The sequence below is a fragment of the Mastomys coucha genome, unplaced genomic scaffold (genome assembly GCF_008632895.1).
Source record: "Mastomys coucha isolate ucsf_1 unplaced genomic scaffold, UCSF_Mcou_1 pScaffold15, whole genome shotgun sequence".
In the NCBI taxonomy this organism is placed as follows: Eukaryota; Metazoa; Chordata; class Mammalia; order Rodentia; family Muridae; genus Mastomys; species Mastomys coucha.
In genome coordinates, this window is record NW_022196897.1 from 25371170 (window position 1) to 25392451 (window position 21282).

The 21282-nt window shown below is 36.8% G+C and overlaps 1 protein-coding gene and 1 pseudogene across 7 annotated transcripts in view; one reads left to right on the plus strand and one right to left on the minus strand.

The window, feature by feature from the left end:
* Strbp (spermatid perinuclear RNA binding protein) overlaps positions 1-21282 on the minus strand; it is a 132769-nt gene that overhangs the window by 43261 nt on the left and 68226 nt on the right. For all 7 annotated transcript variants that reach the window (XR_004118548.1, XM_031370066.1, XM_031370065.1 and 4 more), the window contains exons 2-5: positions 16057-16224; positions 13229-13449; positions 8784-8949; positions 2526-2670 (exon numbers count right to left, since the gene is read on the minus strand). Coding sequence is in view for 6 of the 7 variants with exons in the window: in XM_031370066.1 (XP_031225926.1) it covers positions 2526-2670; positions 8784-8949; positions 13229-13449; positions 16057-16059 (535 nt within the window). In the remaining variant the exon portion in view is untranslated. The remainder of the gene's footprint in view (positions 1-2525; positions 2671-8783; positions 8950-13228; positions 13450-16056; positions 16225-21282) is intronic.
* Positions 20137-21022, plus strand: LOC116090093 (annotated as a pseudogene).

Here is a 21282-nt window from a genome sequence, read left to right on the forward strand (position 1 = left end):
GGAGGGAGGGAAGGAAGGAAGGAAGGAAGGGAAGGAAGAAGAGAGGGAAATGTAAGTATACAACTATGTTCCATTTTACTTGCTTTGTAGGAAACATAAATAGCATAGGAAGATGAACAAGTATTGACAAAAATGTCAAATGCAAAGAAAATCTTTTAAATCTTTTAAAATGTTTTTTAACCTATCACCAGTGTATGAAGGTACATGAGCATTCTGAATAGTGGAAACCTTAGAAAGAAGTCTATTATGCTTAGCCCTGCTCATTTGCTTAGCTCAGTGACCAGTAAGCACCATTCTGCTGCAGATAGTTGTCTTTCCTCAGTGTCATACATGCAAGCTATCTACACTAGCCTAGAGAGGAAGAACAGGGAAAGCCAGATGAGACTGTAACTATATGTCTAGAACCTGGCTCTTCAAAAGTAAAATAACTGAGCTGGGGTATCATGGCAGGCTCCATGGAAATCTGCATAAAGCTGAGCATAATTGTTTTTAGTATGTCTGAAGAAATCATGAAATCTCTTTTTTCTTAATTCCTTGAGGCTTCCTAGAAAGACATTATGCCTTAGCTATTGTTCATAAAAACCATAAGCACACAGTAATATGAACAAACAGACGCAGCAATAAAGTGGATGTAAGAAGCAAGGTCTTCTTAATTTGCCTAATTATGCCACAAATACTATCAAGCAATGGAAAGAAAATGGCCATAGGTTTGCTCTGCATAGTACATATCCAGCACCAGGAGAAGGCAGAAAAGGCCTGCAGCACAATTATGGACTGCAACAATCTACTGTCCCAAACTTAGTGGGACATATGTCAGTGAACTTCTGCAAAGAAGAGTCAGAAGTTCAACTTGTCATCAACAGGGGAAAAGGAACTAACTCTAAGACTTTTCTTTCAAGCTCTGAATCTACCTCAATACCAAGAACAAAAGTTGATTTTCATAAGCCAAAAAATGCTTTATTTTCACCATCTGCTTGGTTTATTATAAACAATTTATCACCCCCAATAGCAAATACATTTCTAAGTTAAAATTATAACCACCAAAGTTGAGGCTGTATAATAGTCAGAAAGGAACATTCAGCTAAGGCGTCCATTTACCAACCCTAGGCAGGAATGGGAAAAAGGATTCTATACTAGACTCTGCCAAGTTAGCTGGGCAAAATATGATATATTCTTGCTTATAACAGAACAATTGCTATCTCCCTCCTAGGGCTACTGTGAGATTTTTAAATAAATCATATATGAGGAAAAGAAAAAGATACCTGCCTCCCAAGGAATATAAGTTACACAATAAGCCAACTCATTATTAGTACCCACAGAGTATCCTATATACTCATAATTGTACTGACTGGTTTTGTGTGTCAACTTGACACAGGCTGGAGTTATCACAGAGAAGGGAGCATCAGTTGGGGAAGTGCCTCCATGAGATCCAGCTTTGAGGCATTTTCTCAATTAGTGATCAAGGGGGTAAGGCCCCTTGTGGGTGGTGCCATCCCTGGCCTAGAAGTCTTAGGTTCTATAAGAGAGCAAGCAGGCTGAGCAAGCCAGGGGAAGCAAGCCATTAAGGAACATCCCTCCATTGCCTCTGCATCAGCTCCTGCTTCCTGACCTGCTTGAGTTCCAGTCCTGACTTCCTCTGGTGATCAACAGCAGTGTGGAAGTGTAAGCTCAATAAACCCTTTCCTCCCCAACTTGCTTCTTGGTCATGATGTTTGTGCAGCAATAGAAACCCTGACTAAGACAATAATATATTGGATTTCAAGGGAGGTTTAAAGTTTAGCTATATGGACAGGGGTAGTTGAGCAGATCCTTAATCCTAGCACTCAGTATGCTTAACCAAGAGGATCTCTCAAGCTGATATACTTAAAAAAACTGAGTTCTAGGACAGCCAGAACTACACAGTCAGTCCTTGTCTCAAACAAATAAAATAAAACACAAACAAACAATAAATAAATAGTTTGGCTGTGTTAAGGTTTGGCTAGCTGAATCTAATGTACACATATCTCACTTTTAGGAGCTCAATGGTTTCTGCACTTTACTACTTTGAACCTCACTGTATATAAGTTCTCTCATTGAACCCTGCAAACAATTTATTGTTTCTATATTATCTATACTCTGAAATTAAGAAACTTGACCAATGTCAAACACTAATAGAGTGAAGAACAGAACATATATATGTTATGCAGCAAGACCTGTGCTTTTTCTTCTATCCCTTTTTTTAAGGAAATACATAGTACTAAAGTCATTCCACAAGGCTTCCTAACCCTAAACATAACCCTAACCCTAACCCTAGTAAAGGGTTAGAGTGTGTAAATACTTACAGCATAGGGGAACTCTTACTTGTAACATTATTCTTTTAAAAAGGGATAGATATTCTTTATGTACTCAACAATTAGCAGATTCCTTACTCTTAACTGACCTTGACAAGCTGATGAGAGTCAACACATAAAAGTACCAGAACAAAAACTGTTACATGAACAAAACAAAACATAGATATGTATGTGTATATATATACACACATGTACCTCCATCCTTCTTCTCCAATTCGTCCCTAATTAGAGGGGAAGTAAGTATCACCTTCAAAGTCAGTGTTGGCTCTTTCGTGTTCCGAATTATAATTGATGCTTCATTTATACATTGTTCCACTTGGTATTTCTCTTCTGTTAGTTTCTGAAAGTCACCAAGATTTCAAAAACACTCAATCACATTAAAATCTCTAAAAAGAAACACTTGCCCTAAGTTAGTGAATGTTAACAATTAGCATCACTTTCCAAAGAGTATATAAGACCCACAACTGAAACTAGTTCCTTACTTTGGAGATAACTTCTCTTTCAACTTAAGCAAACCCATTCTCCATCCCTCATAAAGGGACCATAATGTCAACCATGCAGACAATTATAATATTTAAAACCATTTTGTTTCCATGTAAAATGTGAGTAGCAGTTACAATAAAGGGTAAATAAGTATACTTGAAATTATTAAAGTAAAGTATTATATAAATATAGGTAGCTGAAATGCTCTCTGAAATAATAGTGCTATTGGCAAAACAATCTAACAACTACTTGCCAAGGATTTATGAATCCAGACAATCCAAATTTCTAATGTAAACCAAGAAAGTATGAATGAAAAAGATGTCCACTTATAGTCACATAAAAGAATGAGTATAAACAGTTGCCTTGTATAATTAAAATAATCTCAGAAATCATTCCATTGAGACTTATGAAATTGTTAAGTCTCAATTTCATTATGAAATTATTTCATTATGAAATAAGGCAACTAACATCCACAGGGAATTTACATCACAGGGCTTCACCCTTCTCCTCCTCCTTTCTTCCTTACTCCTCCTCCTCTTCCTCCACCTCTTCTTCTTCTTGATTTTTTTGTTTGTTTGTTGAGACAGGGTTTCTCTATGTAGTCCTGGCTATCCTGGAATTTACTCTGTAGACTAGGTTGGCCTCAAATTCAGAGATCTGCCTGCCTCTACCTCCCAAGAGCTAGGGTTAAAAGCATGTGCCACCACTACCTGGCTACATTGCCTTTTTTTAATATACAATAATATACCATATAATCCTTGGGCTTTCATAAACTATTCAAAATCATAAACTGAATATTAGACATTAAGTATATAATTAAATTATATCATTTATCATACAAAGCATTTTTTTCTTGCTCTTTTCTTTTGTTTTTGATGGTGGTGTGTAGCTCTGGCTGTCCTGAAACTTGCTTTGTAGACCAGGTTAGCCTTGAACTCACAGATTCACCAGCCTCTGCCTCCTAGGTCCTGAGATTAAAGGTGTACACCACCACATTGAGTGCAAGGAATTTCTTAACAATCAAGCTTAATATATATTAACTGACATAAAATAGACTGAAGAAAATAATACAAGTTATGCTCTAATAGAACTCATTTATTTTAAAAATAGCATTTTAATATTAAATACTTGAAAAAAAGAAGCAAGAAAAAGAAACTCATCACACTAAATGTTGAACAAAAGTCAAAGAAAGAAAAGAATATACCATGAATGGAACAGCCAGAAGTGAAATAAACAACAAAAGACTGTTCATATTCATTTTGCCAGTGGGAGCAACGGGAACATTAGTTATCTACTAGAAGGATAGAGAGATGAGTTTATTATAGAGTGCTGACCACACAAGCATGAAGACTCAAGTTTGACCCCAGTACTCACACAAAACAATAGACAGGCCTGGAGACCTGGCTCAGGGGTTATCTTCTTGCAGAAGATAAGGATTCAGCACCCAGCATACAGAGTGGCACACAACCATCAGTAACTCTAGTTCCAGGGCACTTAATACCTGGTTCCTCAGGCACCACATATATGATGCACACAACATAAAATACAAATAATAACAGGTACAGAAGCATGTGCCTAAAATCCCTGAACTGGGAAAATGGGTACAGATAGATCCCCAGGGGCTTGATGGCCAGCCTGCCTGCCTATCAATTAGAGAGCCCCAGATCACACCAAAATATTTTGTCTCAAAAAGCAAGGTGAAGCCAGGCAGTGGTGGCGCACGCCTTTAATCCCAGCACTTGGGAGGCAGAGGCAGGCGGATTTCTGAGTTTGAGGCCAGCCTGGTCTACAGAGTGAGTTCCAGGACAGCCAAGACTACACAGAGAAACCCTGTCTCGAAAAAAACAACAACAACAAAAACAAACAAACAAACAAAAAAGCAAGGTAAAGAGTTCTTAAGGAAGAATAATACACCAAATACTCCTCTGATCTCCACATATAAATGTATGCTCGGACACAGCATGCAAAATCTATTGGACCTTGAGAGATGGCTCAGTTGTTAAGTCACTGGCTGCTCTTCCAGAGGGCCAGGGTTCACTTCCCAATACCTACCTAGCTGCTCACACATTTCTGTAACTCCAGTTATGGAGATCTGACACCCTCAAACAGACATTAAATGTAGGCAAAACACTAATGTACATAAAATGAAAGTAAATAAATAGGTTTTTTAAAAAGATATCTATCGGAAAATTAAAAATTTCAATTTTAAGATATATCAAAAGTCAAATATAATGAGATTGGTCTAGACTATATTCAAGCACTAACTTCAAAAACTACTGGGTTTGTCATCATTCTCTGCCTCCTTTGTTCAAACAAGTTCTAAAATCACCCTGGAAAAGAGTACAGAGAGAAAAAGGTGTATTGCCACCTCAATTAAGGTAGTAAATAACTGAACTGTTCCTACAGTAAGTGTTCAGAAAAGATATTTTGCCTGTAAGAAAGGTCCTATTAGAAATTATTTTATACACACACACACACACACAAAACTAAACTAGAAATATGTGAACACTAAAAATTATTTGTGAAACATTACAATGATGCATGTGTGCTTTGATATACACTTAGAGGGAAATGTGTGTATATGTATATAAACTTATTCTTAACATCACTGGAAAATTAAGATTACCACTTTCCAGTGAAACATGCTTTCACCCAGATACAGAAAACTCATTGTTGGAAAGCTATAATGACATTTTAAATGGAAATACATGTTTCATAATATCCATCACTGGCCCTAAGTGTTCAAGTCTCTTTCATCTCTTCTAGCTTAACCCTTAAAAGAATGTTTATGTCATTTTAGTCTTTGCTAGCCTGGAAAGCCCAAAGTTCCTAAAATTTGAGACGGTCTGCAAAAATCTATGTTCTCTCTTAGGATTTTCCCTTGAAGACTTACTAGATAAACAGTAACATTTTAAAACTCGCCTTTAATCCCAGCACTTGGGAGGCAGAGGCAGGCGGATTTCTGAGTTTGAGGCCAGCCAGCCTGGTCTACAGAGTGAGTTCCAGGACAGCCAAGGCTACACAGAGAAACCCTGTCTCAAAAAAACCAAAAACAAAAAACTGTGGTGCCTGGAAATAAAGATCCTCACTTGAGAAAGAAATCAAATTCAACCTTCATAGAAAAAGCACTAGTGTGTAGACAGAAAGTGTTATCAAATCTGCTGTATCTTCAAAGCTACAGAAATGATCCCAGATGGGTGGTGGTAGTGGCACTTATTTTTTAAACCCAGCATTCAGCAAGTCAGAGATTGTAAGTATCTCACCTAATTGTGTATTAAGTTATACATAAGAGAATATTACTCAAGAAGTACTAAGTTATATCATTTGCAAGAACATGAATGAAACCAGAGAGCATCATGTAGGGCAAAGCCGGGTTCACAAAGACAAATAGTATGTGCATTTCATTTTTTAAGGTTTTACTATTTTTACTTGGTGTGTATGAATGGTTTGCCTGAGTGTATGTATGGCTACCACATGTATCCATTACCCATGGAATCCAAAAAAGGGCATCAGATCACCTGGAACTAGAGTTACAGATAGTTGTGCTGGAAACTAACCTAGATCCTCTGCAAAGGAGCAACTGTTCTTAACCACTGAGCCAGCTCTCCAGTCCCACACCTTTATGTCCTCTTTCTTATGAGACTCTAAACTTTAAAAAGGGGGGAGGGGGGAACAACAGCAGGGAGGCTAGATAGCTGAGTAACTAAAGATGCTGGCTGCCATGCCTAACCACCTGAATTCAAGCCTCAGAACATACATAGTAGAAAACTAAGTTCTTGCAAGTTGTCTTTTGCATTTCACAGCAAGCAAATAAACAGTTAAGGAAGAGGTTATTTGTTTGTTTGTTTTTAAGACTTGAAACCAACAGGCAGACTATTTGGGAAAGGACCAGGAAAAAAGAGAGACTAGCAAAAGAAGGAAATAAATGGTGAATAGGATTAAAGTACATGGTTGATATGTATCAGAATGACCCAATAAAATCGAATATTTTATACAATGAATATACACTGGTTTTTGTATTTTTTAACTTTATTTTTAAAACTTAAAAAACTTAAAAATAGGGCTGAAGCCATGGCAAAGCGGTTAAGAGCACTGACTGCTCTTCCAGAAGTTCTGAGTTCAATTTCCAGCAACCATACTGTGGGCTTACAACCATCTATAATGGAAGTTGATACCCTCTTCTGGCATCAAGATAGAGTTCTCATATACATGAAATAAATATGTTCTTAAAAAAAAAAAACCTAAAAATAAAAAATAACACCTAAATTAGTCAAAACAAAAAACACTGATTTTTTTTTTAAAGATATCTGCCTCATTTAGAAGAAATACAAATTTAAAAAGGAGAGAGAGAGAGAGCACGTTAGAGATGGCTCTGTGGTTAAGAACAATGGCTACTCTTCCAGGGGACCCAGGCTCAGTTCCCAGCACATATGTCAATTCACAACTATCTTTAACTCCAGTTCCAGGGGATCCAATGCCTTCTTCTGGCTTCCAATACACACAGGCAAAACACTCAACACATAATTTTTTTTAAAAAATACACCATTTTCAAGAATAAAGAAAGCAGAGATGAGCGTTCACCGACTCAAAAGTTTAGACTTGTGGGCAGACATCTATTTCTGTGAAATAGATATAAAGACAGTCTGTGGTGACTTGAATATGTTTAGCCCAGGGAGTGACACTATTAAGAGCTGTAGCCTTGCTGGAGTAGGTATGGCTTTGTTGGCAAGGAGAGCTTCCTCCTAGCCTCCTAGGGATGTTAGTCTTCTGGTTCCCTTTGGAACAAGATGTAGAACTCAGCTCCTTCTCCAGCACCATGCCTGGCTAGACGCTGCCATGCTTCCCACCTTGACAATAATGGACCTAACCTCTGAACCTGTAAGCCTGCCTCAATTAAATGCTTTTCTTTATAATAACTGCCTTGGTCATACTGTCTCTTTACAGCAATAAAAACCCTAACTAAAACACAACATAAAATGAAAAATTACCAAGAAGCTACAATCCAATTAATTACAAGTAACACATAACTGAAATGACAGACAATGTCAGCTTCCTAATTGGTGGTGCACATATCTAGAATCCCACAAACATTTTTTCAAACTGTTCTTTTAAATTTCTGAAATTTTGAAAAAAAAAAATGAAAGACTAATGGAAATGGCTCAGTAGGTAAAAAGTACTTGTCATACAAAAGTGATGACCTGAAATCTAATCCCCACCCAAAAAAAACAAAACAAACAAACAAAGCTCAGTACAGCAACCCATGCCTATCAAGGTTAGATTTAGATTAACTAGAGCCCAAGAGTATGACAGCATTAAAACGTTTTAAACTCAATCCAATGTGAAATTTGGAAACTAAACAGGAAGTGACTTCCCATAAACTTAGCAGACAGTTGACTTTAAATTAACTATGACTTGCAAGAAGGTTCAACAAGTCAAACTGTTTGACATGCTAGCTTCACAGGCTGAGTTCAGACCCCAGAACCCACATAAAGGGAAAAGAAGAGAACTGGCCTCACAAAGTTATCCTTGGCCACACATCTGCAAACACACACAAAAAATAGTTAACAAACTAAAAACTTTAACCAAATCTTCAATTTCTAAAAGTGTCATTATGAATTTATCTACTGGTTTTTTTTGGACCTTTTTTTTTTTGATCTTTCAACTTTCTGTTATATTTAACCAATTCTTCTAAAAGTTTTATAATACTAACAGACATACATAGGCTAGGGGTGAGGAGATGTAGAATATCAATAAGACATACCTGAAAGGTTTAAGACTGTATTGTATGTTAATGGCCTTACTTTGGTAAATATATCCTGAGTATAATCACCAAAAATGTGTATTCTTCAGACCAAATTCTTCTTTTTTTTTTAAATCCTATCTCTGATTTACCAATTCTTGTTAACAGACACCAAGGTCACTGTTTCTTAACTCTTTACAAATTCTCAAATGCAATTAAATAGTACTTACCTGAATCTGAATAGGAAGGTTATCTTTTACTGTATTTAACAGGGTTTCCGTGGGTTTGTCTTTACACATTAAGACTAGCTCCAGGTCCATATCATCTTTAATCAGCAAGCCTTTTGCAACCAAGCCAATCCTCATTACACCACACAATGTCCGGCCACCTTGATCCCTACAAATAATAATCTATATTATTACTTCTATAACATACTTCCCAAGCTACAATTAATCATCACTTGGCTTCCTAAATACCTACACAAATGGATAAACTATTATGTACTCCCAAACATCCAAAAATCTACACAAAATCCAAAAATCTACAAGGTAAAACTCAGAATATTGAAATTCCACAAAAATTTTTCAAACTGTTCTTTTTAAATTTCTGTAATTTTGAAAAAAAAATGAAAGACTAATGGAAATGGCTCAGTGGGTAAAAAGTACTTGTCATACAAATGTGATGACCTGAAATCTAATCCCCACCCAAAAAAACAAAAGAAACAAACAAACCAAAAAAAGCTCAGTACAGTAGCCCATGCCTATAATACCAATTACAGGGAGGGAAGGGGAGAGGGAAGGAGAGATGGGAGAGAGGAGGGAGAGGAGAGAGAAGAAAGAGTAAAGGAGAGAGGAGGGGAGGGGAGAGGGGAGAGGAAAGGGGAGAGAACAGAGGAGAGGGGAGAGGAGAAGGGAGGGGAGAGGGAGGAAAGAGGGGGAGAGAAGGGAAGAAGAGAGAGGAAGGGACAGGAGGGGAGAGGAGGGAGAGGAAAAGGGAGGGAAGGGGGACAGGAACAGGGACAGAGACACATACACTCTGGCCCCAACATGTGAAGTATATACACCATGTATTCATGCATGTACACATACACATCACACTCCCACAGTCCCCACCACCACCCCAACACACATTCTAAATAAACTTAATTTTTAAAAAGTAATATGTTGGTTGGCTAGATAGTAGATAGCTAGATGGGAGATGGCTAGATGGGAGAAGGGGGTGTGGTTTAGAAGCAGTTAATTCAAAGTGAGGTAAATTGAAAAAAAATACATGGTGCTGCAAGGTAGACAAGGAGCTATAAATAAGTTGCCACTCAGAGCCTAAACCATCTTGAAAATTCAATAAATCTTAAGCCTATAAAGACAATGTAAGTGGACAGAGATAAGTGACCCAAAAATGTAGGCAACCATTAGAATCCATCAGTCATCACATATTATTTCTTACTCTATTGCCTTATCCTCTCTGGCTCCCTAATATGTATAGTCCCTTCTCCATAATCATGCCCAAACTTTGCCTTCAAACTACTCTGTTCAAGTTCTCCAATAGACTATTTCAATAAATCCTTCTTTATCAGCTTTCTCTCTACCACCTTTAATTTACAACATATAGAATACTGCATAATCTCCCGAAACCACAATTTTGGATGACACCTCACATATTTTTCCCATCATGGCCCTATGAACATTTGGACATTCAACATTACAAATACTTGACTTCTTTCAGTCTGCTTTCCCATCCATAAAATAAGACTAATCCTTTTCTCATACAGCTGCTCTAATATAATTTAATGTAAGCAAATGAACATTGAACTTTGGCAGGGCACAACATACATTAAAACCATAATAAACAATTGTTGTTTCTTTAAAGATTTATTTTTATTTACATAAGTACACTGAAGCTATCTTCGACAAACCAGAAGAGGGCATCAGATCCCATTACAAATGGTTGTGAGCCATCATGTAGTTGCTGGGAATTGAACTTAGGACCTCTGCAAGAGCAGTCAGGGCTCCTAACTGCTGAGCCATCATCATCTCTCCAGCCCCAACTGCTGTCTCTTAAACAGTTCCTATATTTACTTCACATCTACACCTTTGGCCTGTATTGTAACCCACCAGATCCTGTGAGCCATTTCCAAATATTACTTCCTTAATAAAGCTATTTCTTTTTCTTTTCTTTAAGACAAAAAGTTTCTTGGTGTAGCCCTGGCTATCCTGGAACTGAACGAGCTATATAGACCAGGCTAGCCTTAAACTCAAGAGATCCACCTGCTTCTGTCTCCCAACTCCTGGGATTAAAGGCATGTGGCACCACACCAGGCTCATAAGCTTTTTCTGATTACTAGAAACAGGAGCACTTTATCTCTCCCTGCTCTGTACTTTATCTAGATGAAACTACAGATACTAAGATAAAATAAAGTATAGCTCAATGGTAAAATCCTTAACTAAAATGCTCAAGTCCATTCGAAGCATAAAGAGAAAGGGCAGAAGAAAACCTGAAGGCACTTTTGCCAACATGCATGTGCATGCACAAACACACGCACACTCTCTCTCCCTCTCCCCCCTCCCTCTCTCTCTCTCTCTCTTTCTCTCTCTCTCTCTCCCTCCCTCCCTCCCTCCCTCCCCCCTCCATCCCCAATAATCTTCAAGTTAAAATTCATTAATAACTCTGAGTTAACTCTCCGTGAACAAATGCAAAATGGTGAAAATTTAATAAATAAAATGTAAGCATAAAAAGAAATAATAACAGACTACTTGATTTATTGGATCTAATACAAAAATAATATGTAATAGCAGTTGGTGCACAATAAATGTAAGTAGACATTGTTACCACCTCATTAAAATTCTAAGTTATAATCATGGTGTGTTTGATCTTATCATCTACATGTAAATGACAGCATGATTTGAGCAGGAAAACTAAGTCCAAATTCAAAAGTCCTGAACTTAAATAATGAATTTGAATATAAAAGTTACTAGAAAACAAGCAAACCAATATAATTACTTAAGATAGTAGTAATATTCCTAGTGATATAAAGTCTGAGATGTGTTACCATTGATTTGACTTTGGAGTCAGACAGTAGCTGTGCAAAAGTGCCTAGTCTCATATATTTATGCTCTCTTGAGCACTTATGATACACCAGGAGCCCAAATATATATATGTATGGAACACCGCTATAAACCTGAAAGACACTTCAGCCCTTGGTTTACAGAGAGTAAAAACAGATATAGTCTGTACTCCTTGAGTTCAACCATGTAAGAAAAATTATAGACAACCTTGAAAAAAAAAAAATCAGATGATTCCAAAGGTACAAACTTCTAAGAAATATATACTCAAAAATAATAAAGAGTAGTAAAGAGTTCGTTGTATATATGTGTATATGTGTAAAACCACAATTTTCCAAAATTTTGAAAAAGCAACAAAAGTACTACAATTTAAATCTGGAAACCATTAATGATTTGTACAGAAACTATAATATATACAGAGCAATCCAAGTATGCAGTAATATCATTGGAAAATATCATTAATTAGCATGAGCTCCAAATTAAACAGTTACCATTTTAAACCATTAAAGTTCAGAAAAAACTTGAGTACTTACAAGAAACTACAATCAACTGCCATGCTCTTCAGCAAGGCGTTCGCTCACTGCTTATCTTGGAGGTGAAGGAAAAAACTGCACTGTCTTTCAGTACAGACCATCAATCTTCTCTTACTATTCTTTGTCTACTTAACACAGTAATGTGTAGACAGAACTGAAAGCTGGAAGGAAATTCTGAAGTCTCTATTTTCCACTTACATAAGTCATAGTTAAGGTAATGTTTTTAAACCTATAAATACAGGATAACCAATCAAATGAACTTCATTTTCCAAAGTAGGTATAGAGTTACTCTAATCCCAGTAACAATGCTCAAAACAGTACCTCCAAACTGGCATGACATAAAATCTCATGATCTAATTGCAGACAGCATTGTGGTTTCATCTTATATACAACTACTATTGCTACCTCACAACACTTCTCTTATAACTGTTAGAAGCTCTAGCTTCTCTGCTTCAACAAATACACAAAATGTCTGTTACTAATATGCAACATAGATGCTATATGTCCTGTGAATTTACAAGGTAAATAGCAGTTAATGCTGCTAGTACATTGTCCTATACTCTTCCTATACTACGATTTCAAAATGTCTAATAGAAACAATATTTTTTTTTTGTTTTGTTTTGAGACAGGGTCTCTTTTGGCTGTCCTAAAGCTATATAGAGGAGGCTGCCCTCGAACTCAGAGATCCACCTACCTCTGCGCCTCCTGCTGGGACTAAATGCATGTGCTACCACGCCTGGCTAGATGCAGTATTTTTATGACTTCCTTAAAATAAAAAACATTACTATCTATTTTAGAATTAAGAAGCTGAGCCAACACTGCAAATGATATAACTCTCAAATATTAGTATACTATCAAAAGAAGTCCTGAAAGGACTACCTTTTTTTTTTTTTTTGATACTACTCATTACTCCTCCTTGCTTTCCTACAGAATTTAACTCAGAAAAATCTACCATGAAACATTTACTACCTCAGTTATGTTACATATGATAAGATTCAAAGAACAGCAAGCACATCACCAACTCAATCCAGAGGATCCATAAGCTTCTGTAGACAAAAGCTTGACAAAAGCTTCAACACTCACTTGGAATAGTTTTCCACAGCTTCATCTTTCTTTACTTCTGTCTCCCCCTCAGGTTTTGTGCCTTTGTTTGTTTCGTCCAGCCAATCTGAGACATGTTTAAGAGCACATTCAACAGTAGACACCATATTTTGCACAGCTTCAAGTTCCTCTGGAGATGGATAGATTGTTGAATGTTTCACCATAACATGGCGATCATCATTGGCAAAAGATCTAATAGATCTCTGTCAAAGGGAGGAAAACAAAAGAAAAAAGAAAAAGAATGTGACCTCCTAAAGGTAAGTGCATTTTAAGTCAACATAACACCAACTGAAAACCACTGTAAAACAGTTAATGTTCAAACAAAAAAGGTTCATGAGTGGGAAGTAGAGTTCTATTTTATTTAAATGACACATCCCAAAATAGGAGGTATTTCACATGGTAGGGTTCATATAAGTCACACTGTAAACACTTTGTCTTTCAGCTGAACTTGTGGCTTTCTGATTACCCCTTCCAAAAAAAAAACAGACCATTATCCATACTACGAAAATAACACTGTAGCTTTAAGAGTCTTTCTAGAAATAAATTGTGATTCACAATGTGACACCACCAAACCAACTCCCACCTCCCAAAGTGCTAGAAATTCTCACATCTTTCATTAAGACCATATAATATAGTAATAATACAAAATACAAATTTATAATATGAACTATATAACAACAGAGTAATGTGTAGCATTTGGCATCCAAGTGTAGCATTTAACATCTAAATCTTTGGAAGAAGCCTTTGAACAAGAAACATTCCAAAATTTCATAGTAGGGAAAAGATAAAATCAAAAGCAATCAACTTACCCAGCTAAGTAACATATGTATTACATTCATATCAAAATCACTAAAAAAATTATTCAAATAAGCTCCAGATAAGAATGTTTAAGTATTAAAATAATTAGACTAGAAGAACTATACAAAAAACAGAAAAGTGATCAAACAAATCTTAAAACTCAGAAGCAGCAATGAAGGAAATAAATCAAATTATATTAAAACACAAAATTTTTACAAACATTGAAGCTTAAATCTAAAAAAAATTACAGAAATTATAAATATATACATGTATATATATATATATAAAATATATACACACATGTATGTATGACATTAAGTCAAAGGACTATAAAAACTATAATTACAGTAAAGCTATATTCTGCAAAAAGCAGGTAATTCACCAGAAAGGCAACATAAGTCACAATGTATTTTTTCTATATTTCACAAAAACACTAATAGGAAAAAAAATCCCGTAACATTTTTTTACCACCATTCTGATCTAAGCTATTATAAAATTTCATTTCCATAAAAGCAAATTGACTTGGCAAAACTTTTACTATTTTACTTTAGTTTAGGTTAGATTTAGTTTTTCAAGACAGGGTTTTTTCTCTGCATAGCCTCAGCTGTCCTGGAACTTACTCTATAGACCACTCTGGCTTTGAACTCAAGAGATCTCCCTGCCTCTGCCTCCCAAATGCTGGGATTAAAGGCATGAATCACCACCACACAGCTCAGGAAAATAGTTTTAGAAGCAAAGGAACATTTAAAAAAGCAACATCATATCTGCCAAACAATGCATTTCAAAATACACTGATAGTTACAATTTTGTGCTTTTTTTTCCCTAATTTATGTGTTTTAAATCCTCTCACTTACTTAGGGGAAAAATTTATAGAGTATCCTCTAGGACCAAAATATGAAGAGGGGGGTGGGGGGAACACATCAAATTTAACTTAGGCACCAGGCCAGTGAGATGGCTTAGCTGGTAGAGATGCTTGAAACTAAGTCTGACAACTTAAGTTTGATCTATGGGACCCACATAGTAGAACGAAGACACCCAACTTCTCTAAATTGTCCTCTGACCTTCATACATACACCATGGCACACAAATTCATACATGTATACGCATGTGTGCACACGTGCACACGCACAGACAATATAAAAATATAATTAAAAATTTTAAAGGTCAAAACACCAGGGCTAATTACCTCATCTACTACCATGAATTGAAAGTCTAACCTCTCACAAAAACAAGCTTTCCTTGATATTCACTTTAACACTCCTCAGAATATCCAAAAAATAATTCTAGTATCTTAAAACCATGTTAAAATTACCTTTCAAGCCGGGTGGTGGTGGCACACGCCTTTAATCCCAGCACTTGGGAGGCAGAGGCAGGCGGATTTCTGAGTTCCAGGCCAGCCTGGTCTACAGAGTGAGTTCCAGGACAGCCAGGACTACACAGAGAAACCCTGTCTCGAAAAAAAAAAAAAAAAAAAAAAAAAAAAAAAAGTACCTTTCAAGTCAAACATGTTTCTGGTGTCGTGTAACCAGAAAAAAGGCCCATACAAATTATTTAATTTTCATGAGAAAAAATTCTGAACTCCATATAAAACTCCAGGGAGAAGTTAATTTTAAGTTCAAGATTACTGAACTTATATTGGTTTGTTAATGCCAGTTTTATTACAAAATGTTAACAAGCATTCCTTCTCTTTGTTACTCTCTAGTGAGTTATAGCACACATTAGCATAGGGCTCCAACAATGTGGTTTCTAGTCTTTTTTTCTAAAGATTTGTTTTTTATTAATTTTATGTATATAGGTGCTTTGCCAAGGACATCAGAAGAGGGCACTGGATCTTTTGAACTGGAATTACAAATGGTTGTGAACTGTCGTGTGATTCCCCAGCTCCCTCTAATCCTTTCTTTAACAGAGGAGCAACCATACTTATCTAAAGTTTCTATTCTGTCAACATTTGAAATTTTACATTATATAATCATTTATAACTAAAAAAATGAAAGAAATCAGTCATCACTCACCATGGTTTCCTATGATATTTTAGTTTCTTTTTCCGATCTTTTTCTCTCTTTCTTGTCGTCTTCACTAGACACTGTTTTGTGTGACAGTACCTCCTCATATGCCTGAATCCCGACTGCTCAATGTCAAATATAAGCAAAGATGTTTGAAAATTGTTCTCTGGAATGCACCTGCAGAAAAAAGAAAAACAACTTTTCAACTTGGCTACAGTTAGTTTCAAATCTAAATGTGGAACCCATACATATGATCCATGTTGACTTAAAAAAAAAAAAACTTTACAGAGGGAAAAAAAAATCACTTTATCTCCTTTACTATTTATTTACTTATATTTAAGTCTGTTTGTGTTGCTGTGTGTGCCATGTTTATGTGGGTACTCAAGGAGGCCAGAAGATAACCTTGCCTCTCTCAGAGCTGAGGTTATTATAAGTAGTTCCAAGCTACACAGGTGATAGGAACTGAACATACTTCCCAGGAAAACAGTGCTTGTTCTTAGCCACTAAGTCATCTCTTGATCCCCTTTACTTTATAAAAAAAAAAAAAAAAATTTACTTATTGCAAACAAAATTTGGCCTACGTCCAAAAGTCAAAGTGGTATAGGCAGAAAAGCAACACTCCTAGTAGCTAGAATGTGGCACCTAGATTCCCTAGCCCTCCTTGACATAAATGTATTACTTACAAAGGAAGACTCACCCAAGGGAAACCATCTAAAAATGCAATAATGCTACTGATGGTAACAATGCTTCAACTAACCTTAATCAGATTTACAATTTAAAAATCAAATCGGTACTTTGTCTGTTTTAAAATGCATAAGGCATTTTAATGTTAACAATACCACTGATTTACCATTATGCTTTTCCACTTAATACTGTTATTAGATTCATAACATGTTTTGGCATAATATTTATCCTTTGTTTTTAGAATTAAAATTAGAAATGCCTTTCTAACTTGTCCCCTTAACTTCAAAAAACCCTTAAGCATACCCTTCACCTGTATATCATTCATGTCCCATACTTAAGAGTCACTATAATTTTGCCTTACTTCATTACTCCCAGATATATCCTTTCTCCATCCTTTCCTGCCTAATAATCATTCTGCTCCTGAATGTAGTCAATGACTTTTTTTTTCTTAAGAAAAAATAAATTGTGAGGGTGGGTGAATTATGTCCCAGCTATATAAACAACAGGAACAGATCAAGACAGATCGTGTATCAACAATGCAACTATCAGAATAGGAAACTACATACAAAAGATGCAAAAGAAATAGTTTCCTCCTCATCTAAGCAGTAGTCTTTAGGTGTGCTTCAAATATGGAAACCCTCTCAGTATGACTGTCAGTAATAGGTTTTCTAATAATATTATAATTGCTCTCTTAAACAAAAAAAATCTTTATTGGAATTTTGGAATTAAGACACTTAATTTCCGCTTAATATTTATATGAAAACATAGACCTAGAGCTGACCATAAATGGCACTCAGCTATGCCCTACATAGATTCCTATAGCCAGTTTACAAAATCTCTGAGATAAACAAAAGAAATTTAGACAGATACAGACACACATACACAAGACAGACACAAAGAAACACACACATAAACACACACAAACCGGTTCAAATAAAGTGTGATTATTGCATATATCATATGACAAAGAGAATGCACATGTACTACTAAAACAATTTCTTGGAAAAGGGTTATCTTAAAAATGTTCTCACTAAAACTAAGATTCATGTAAAAATCCATGTAGTGTTCAGCAACCTCCCATTTTCAACACTATTTGATTCTAAGGAAGTCAATCATTCAATATATAGCTGTGAATCCATTAGCAAAAAAAAAAAAAAAGAAAGAAAGAAAGAAAGAAAAGAAAAGACTCCTTTCTATTCAGTAAAAATTGAAAGTCCACAGGCTGGACACATGGCTCAGCCAGAAAAGGCTAGGCTCACAACCAAAAAGATATCAAGAACTGAAAGTCCATAAACTTTACTCTGTAACAAGATGAAGTCATTAAACCAACATTAGGAAAAAAGATTGAAAGCAAACAAAGAAAAACCACAAGGAAACTTCTGATGTTTTGAAGGAATCATGACCACAGACTTGCCAGTTAATCTGCATAGAGCAACTCCTCTGCAAACACAAGAACCTCTGAGAACTTCACAGTATGACAATATAACACAGTAACTCATAATAAAAGCAGTAGCTATAAGATCATATGGGGGGGCACAAAATGTACTTATCTCACTCAACGTCACAGTTTACAAACGAAATAATAAATTGAGATTGTTATCATTCTGTCTAAGCTCCACCCCACAGTTACCTGGCAAGAGCCAGGTAGGCCTGACCCACTATAAAAGGGGCTGCTTGCCCCCTCCTCTCTCTCTTGCTCCTCTCATTTCTCTCTTGATCTTTTCTTGCTCCTTTGCTTCCTTTCCCACCTCTCCCCATTCCCTTCTGCCATTCTCTCTCTCCATGCTCATGGCCAGCCTCTACTATTCTACTCTTCTACCTACCCCCACTCCTGTGCCTCTACTACCCTCTTGACTCCCCTCCCCATGCCCTGAATAAACTCTATAGACTACTATACAGGCATGTGGCTGGTCCCTCAGGGGTAAGGGATACCTGGGCCAGCTGAGGCACCCCCTTCCCCAATACCTCATCACACCTCCATAGAACATATCCCCCTCCTTGGGCTCTTTATCTTTTTATAAACACATCAGAGGTCACATAACTAACCAGGTATAAGGCACCATCTTACAGACATGTCCACATGGGTCACATACAGCCAATGATAGCTACAATTGTAGCCCAACACATAGCCATGAACTTTCTTAAAACAAAATTTTGTGAATTTTTTTTCATGACTCAACTGTATGGTTTCATTTTCAAGCATGAACCATGTAAATGACAACATCATGTCACAATGTCAAAAAATTGGGAGCATTTGATAGAATAATCTAAGTCATAGCCCAAGGCTTTTGTCTCATTTATCAACATGATTTTAAGGGGAAAATAGCATTAGGAGAAACAAGATAACTTACCAGATAAGAGTACTGGCTGCCCTTCCAAAGGATCTGGGTTCAATTCCCAGTACCCATATAGCAGCTTATAACCATCTGCAACTCTACTTCCAGGGGACCCAATGCACTCTTCTGGCCTCTATCAGCACTATACATGATCATGATGCACAGATACACACTCAGGCAAAACACCCATATACATAAATAGTTTTTTATATATTTTAAGTCAAATTGTATTTAGTACATTCTAAGACAGGAAAAAAATCATATAACTAACATTCCTTAGAGTTTCTCTTTTTTAAAAGATAACCGATTTAGTGATTAAAATTCTGGCCTTGAAATTAAAAAGCTGTGGTAGTGCACTCCTTTAATCCCAGCACTTGGGAGGCGGGGGCAGGTGGATCTCTGAGTTTGAGGCCAGCCTGGTCTACAAAGTAAGTTCCAGGACAGCCAGGGCTATAAAGAGAAACCCTGTCTCGAAAAACCAAAAAAAAAAAAAAAAAAAAAAAAAAAAAAAAAAAAAAAAAAGTCTGCAAGCCAGTGAAATGGTGCACTCCAATAACCTATCACTGAAGAGACTGATGGAGGAGACACACAATTTTAAATGTGTATGTTTTACTGTTTGTATAGGGCACACATGTATATATCCACCTGCATGTGGAGGTCAGTATGTCCTTACTGAGATACTGTCCACATTTGTTTTGGGGTGTTTGTTTTGTTTTGTAAATAGGTTCTTGACCTGGAATTCACTGATTAATTTAGGCTGGCCAGCCATTGAGTTCAATCTCCAGGACCCACAGAGTGAAAGAAAAGAACCAATTCCTGCAAGCTACACATATGTGAACACATACACATGGAATAAACAAATAAATGTTAAATTGGGTGTGATGGAGAATGCCTTTAATCCCATCACTGGAGAGACTAAAGGCAGACTGGTCTACAGAGTGAGTTCCAGGACAGCCAGGACTACACAGAGAAATCCTGTCTCATTGATATAACTAAAAAGATCAATTTATGTAAGATTCATAAATGCTTATTGATGACAATTCCCTCTTCTTTCTCTCTCCTCCAGCCCAGCAAGATGCCCAAAGGAAAGAAGGCCAAGGGGAAGAAGGTGGCCCAGGCCCCTGCCATCATCAAGAAACAGGAGGCCAAAAAGGTGGTCAATCCTTTGTTTCAGAAAAGACCCAAGAACTTCGGCACTGGGCAGGACATCCAGCCCAAAAGAGATCTAACAGGCTTCATCAAATGGCCCCACTACATCAGGCTGCAACAGCAAAAAGCCATCCTCTATAAGCAACTCAAAGTACCTCCTGCCATTAACCAGTTCACCCAGGCCCGGGACAGGAAAACAGCTACTCAGCTGCTTAAGCTTCCCACAAGTACAGGCCAGAGACAAAGCAAGTGAAGAAGCAAAGGCCACTGGCCCGTGCTGAGAAGAAAGCTGCAGGCAAAGGGGACATCCCAACTAAGAGACCACCTGTCCTCGGAGCAGGAGTCAATACAGTCACCACCTTGGTGAAGAACAAGGAGGCTCAGCTGGTGGTGATTGCCCATGATGTAGACCCCATTGAGCTGGTGGTTTTTCTGCCTGCCATGTATTGAAAGATGGGGGTACCCTACTGCATTATCAAGGGAAAGGCCAGGCTGGGGCACCTGGTCCACAGGAAGACACGTACCACTGTTGCCTTCACACAGGTTAACTCGGAAGACAAGGGTGCTCTGGCTAAGCTGGTGGAAGCTATTAGGACCAATTATAATGACCAATATGATGAGATCAGCCGCCAATGGGGAGGCAAAGTCTTGGGTCCTAAGTCTGTGACTCGCATTGCCAAGCTGGAAAAGGCAAACGCTAAAGAACTCACCACTAAACTGGATTAAATGTACACTAAGTTTTCTGTACATAAATATAATTACAAAATTATCTTCCAAAAAATAAAAAATAAATTCGTATTATCTAATTTGTACTTGGTATGGTAGAAAATACAAAAATGAATCAACTCAGAACACTAAGTAAAATAAGAGCAAATACAAATTATTATCAAATCTCTCAAAAAAACTAAATTTTCTAGACACAGAGACATTAAGTTTCTATATGATATGAACATATAAAGGATATGAACCTCAGTAATTTTCCTCCTTAAAGGCTTGAGTAAGAATAAACATTTTTTAAGTACTCTATAAATTATAGGTCAATACATAACGTGAAAATCCTTACTGA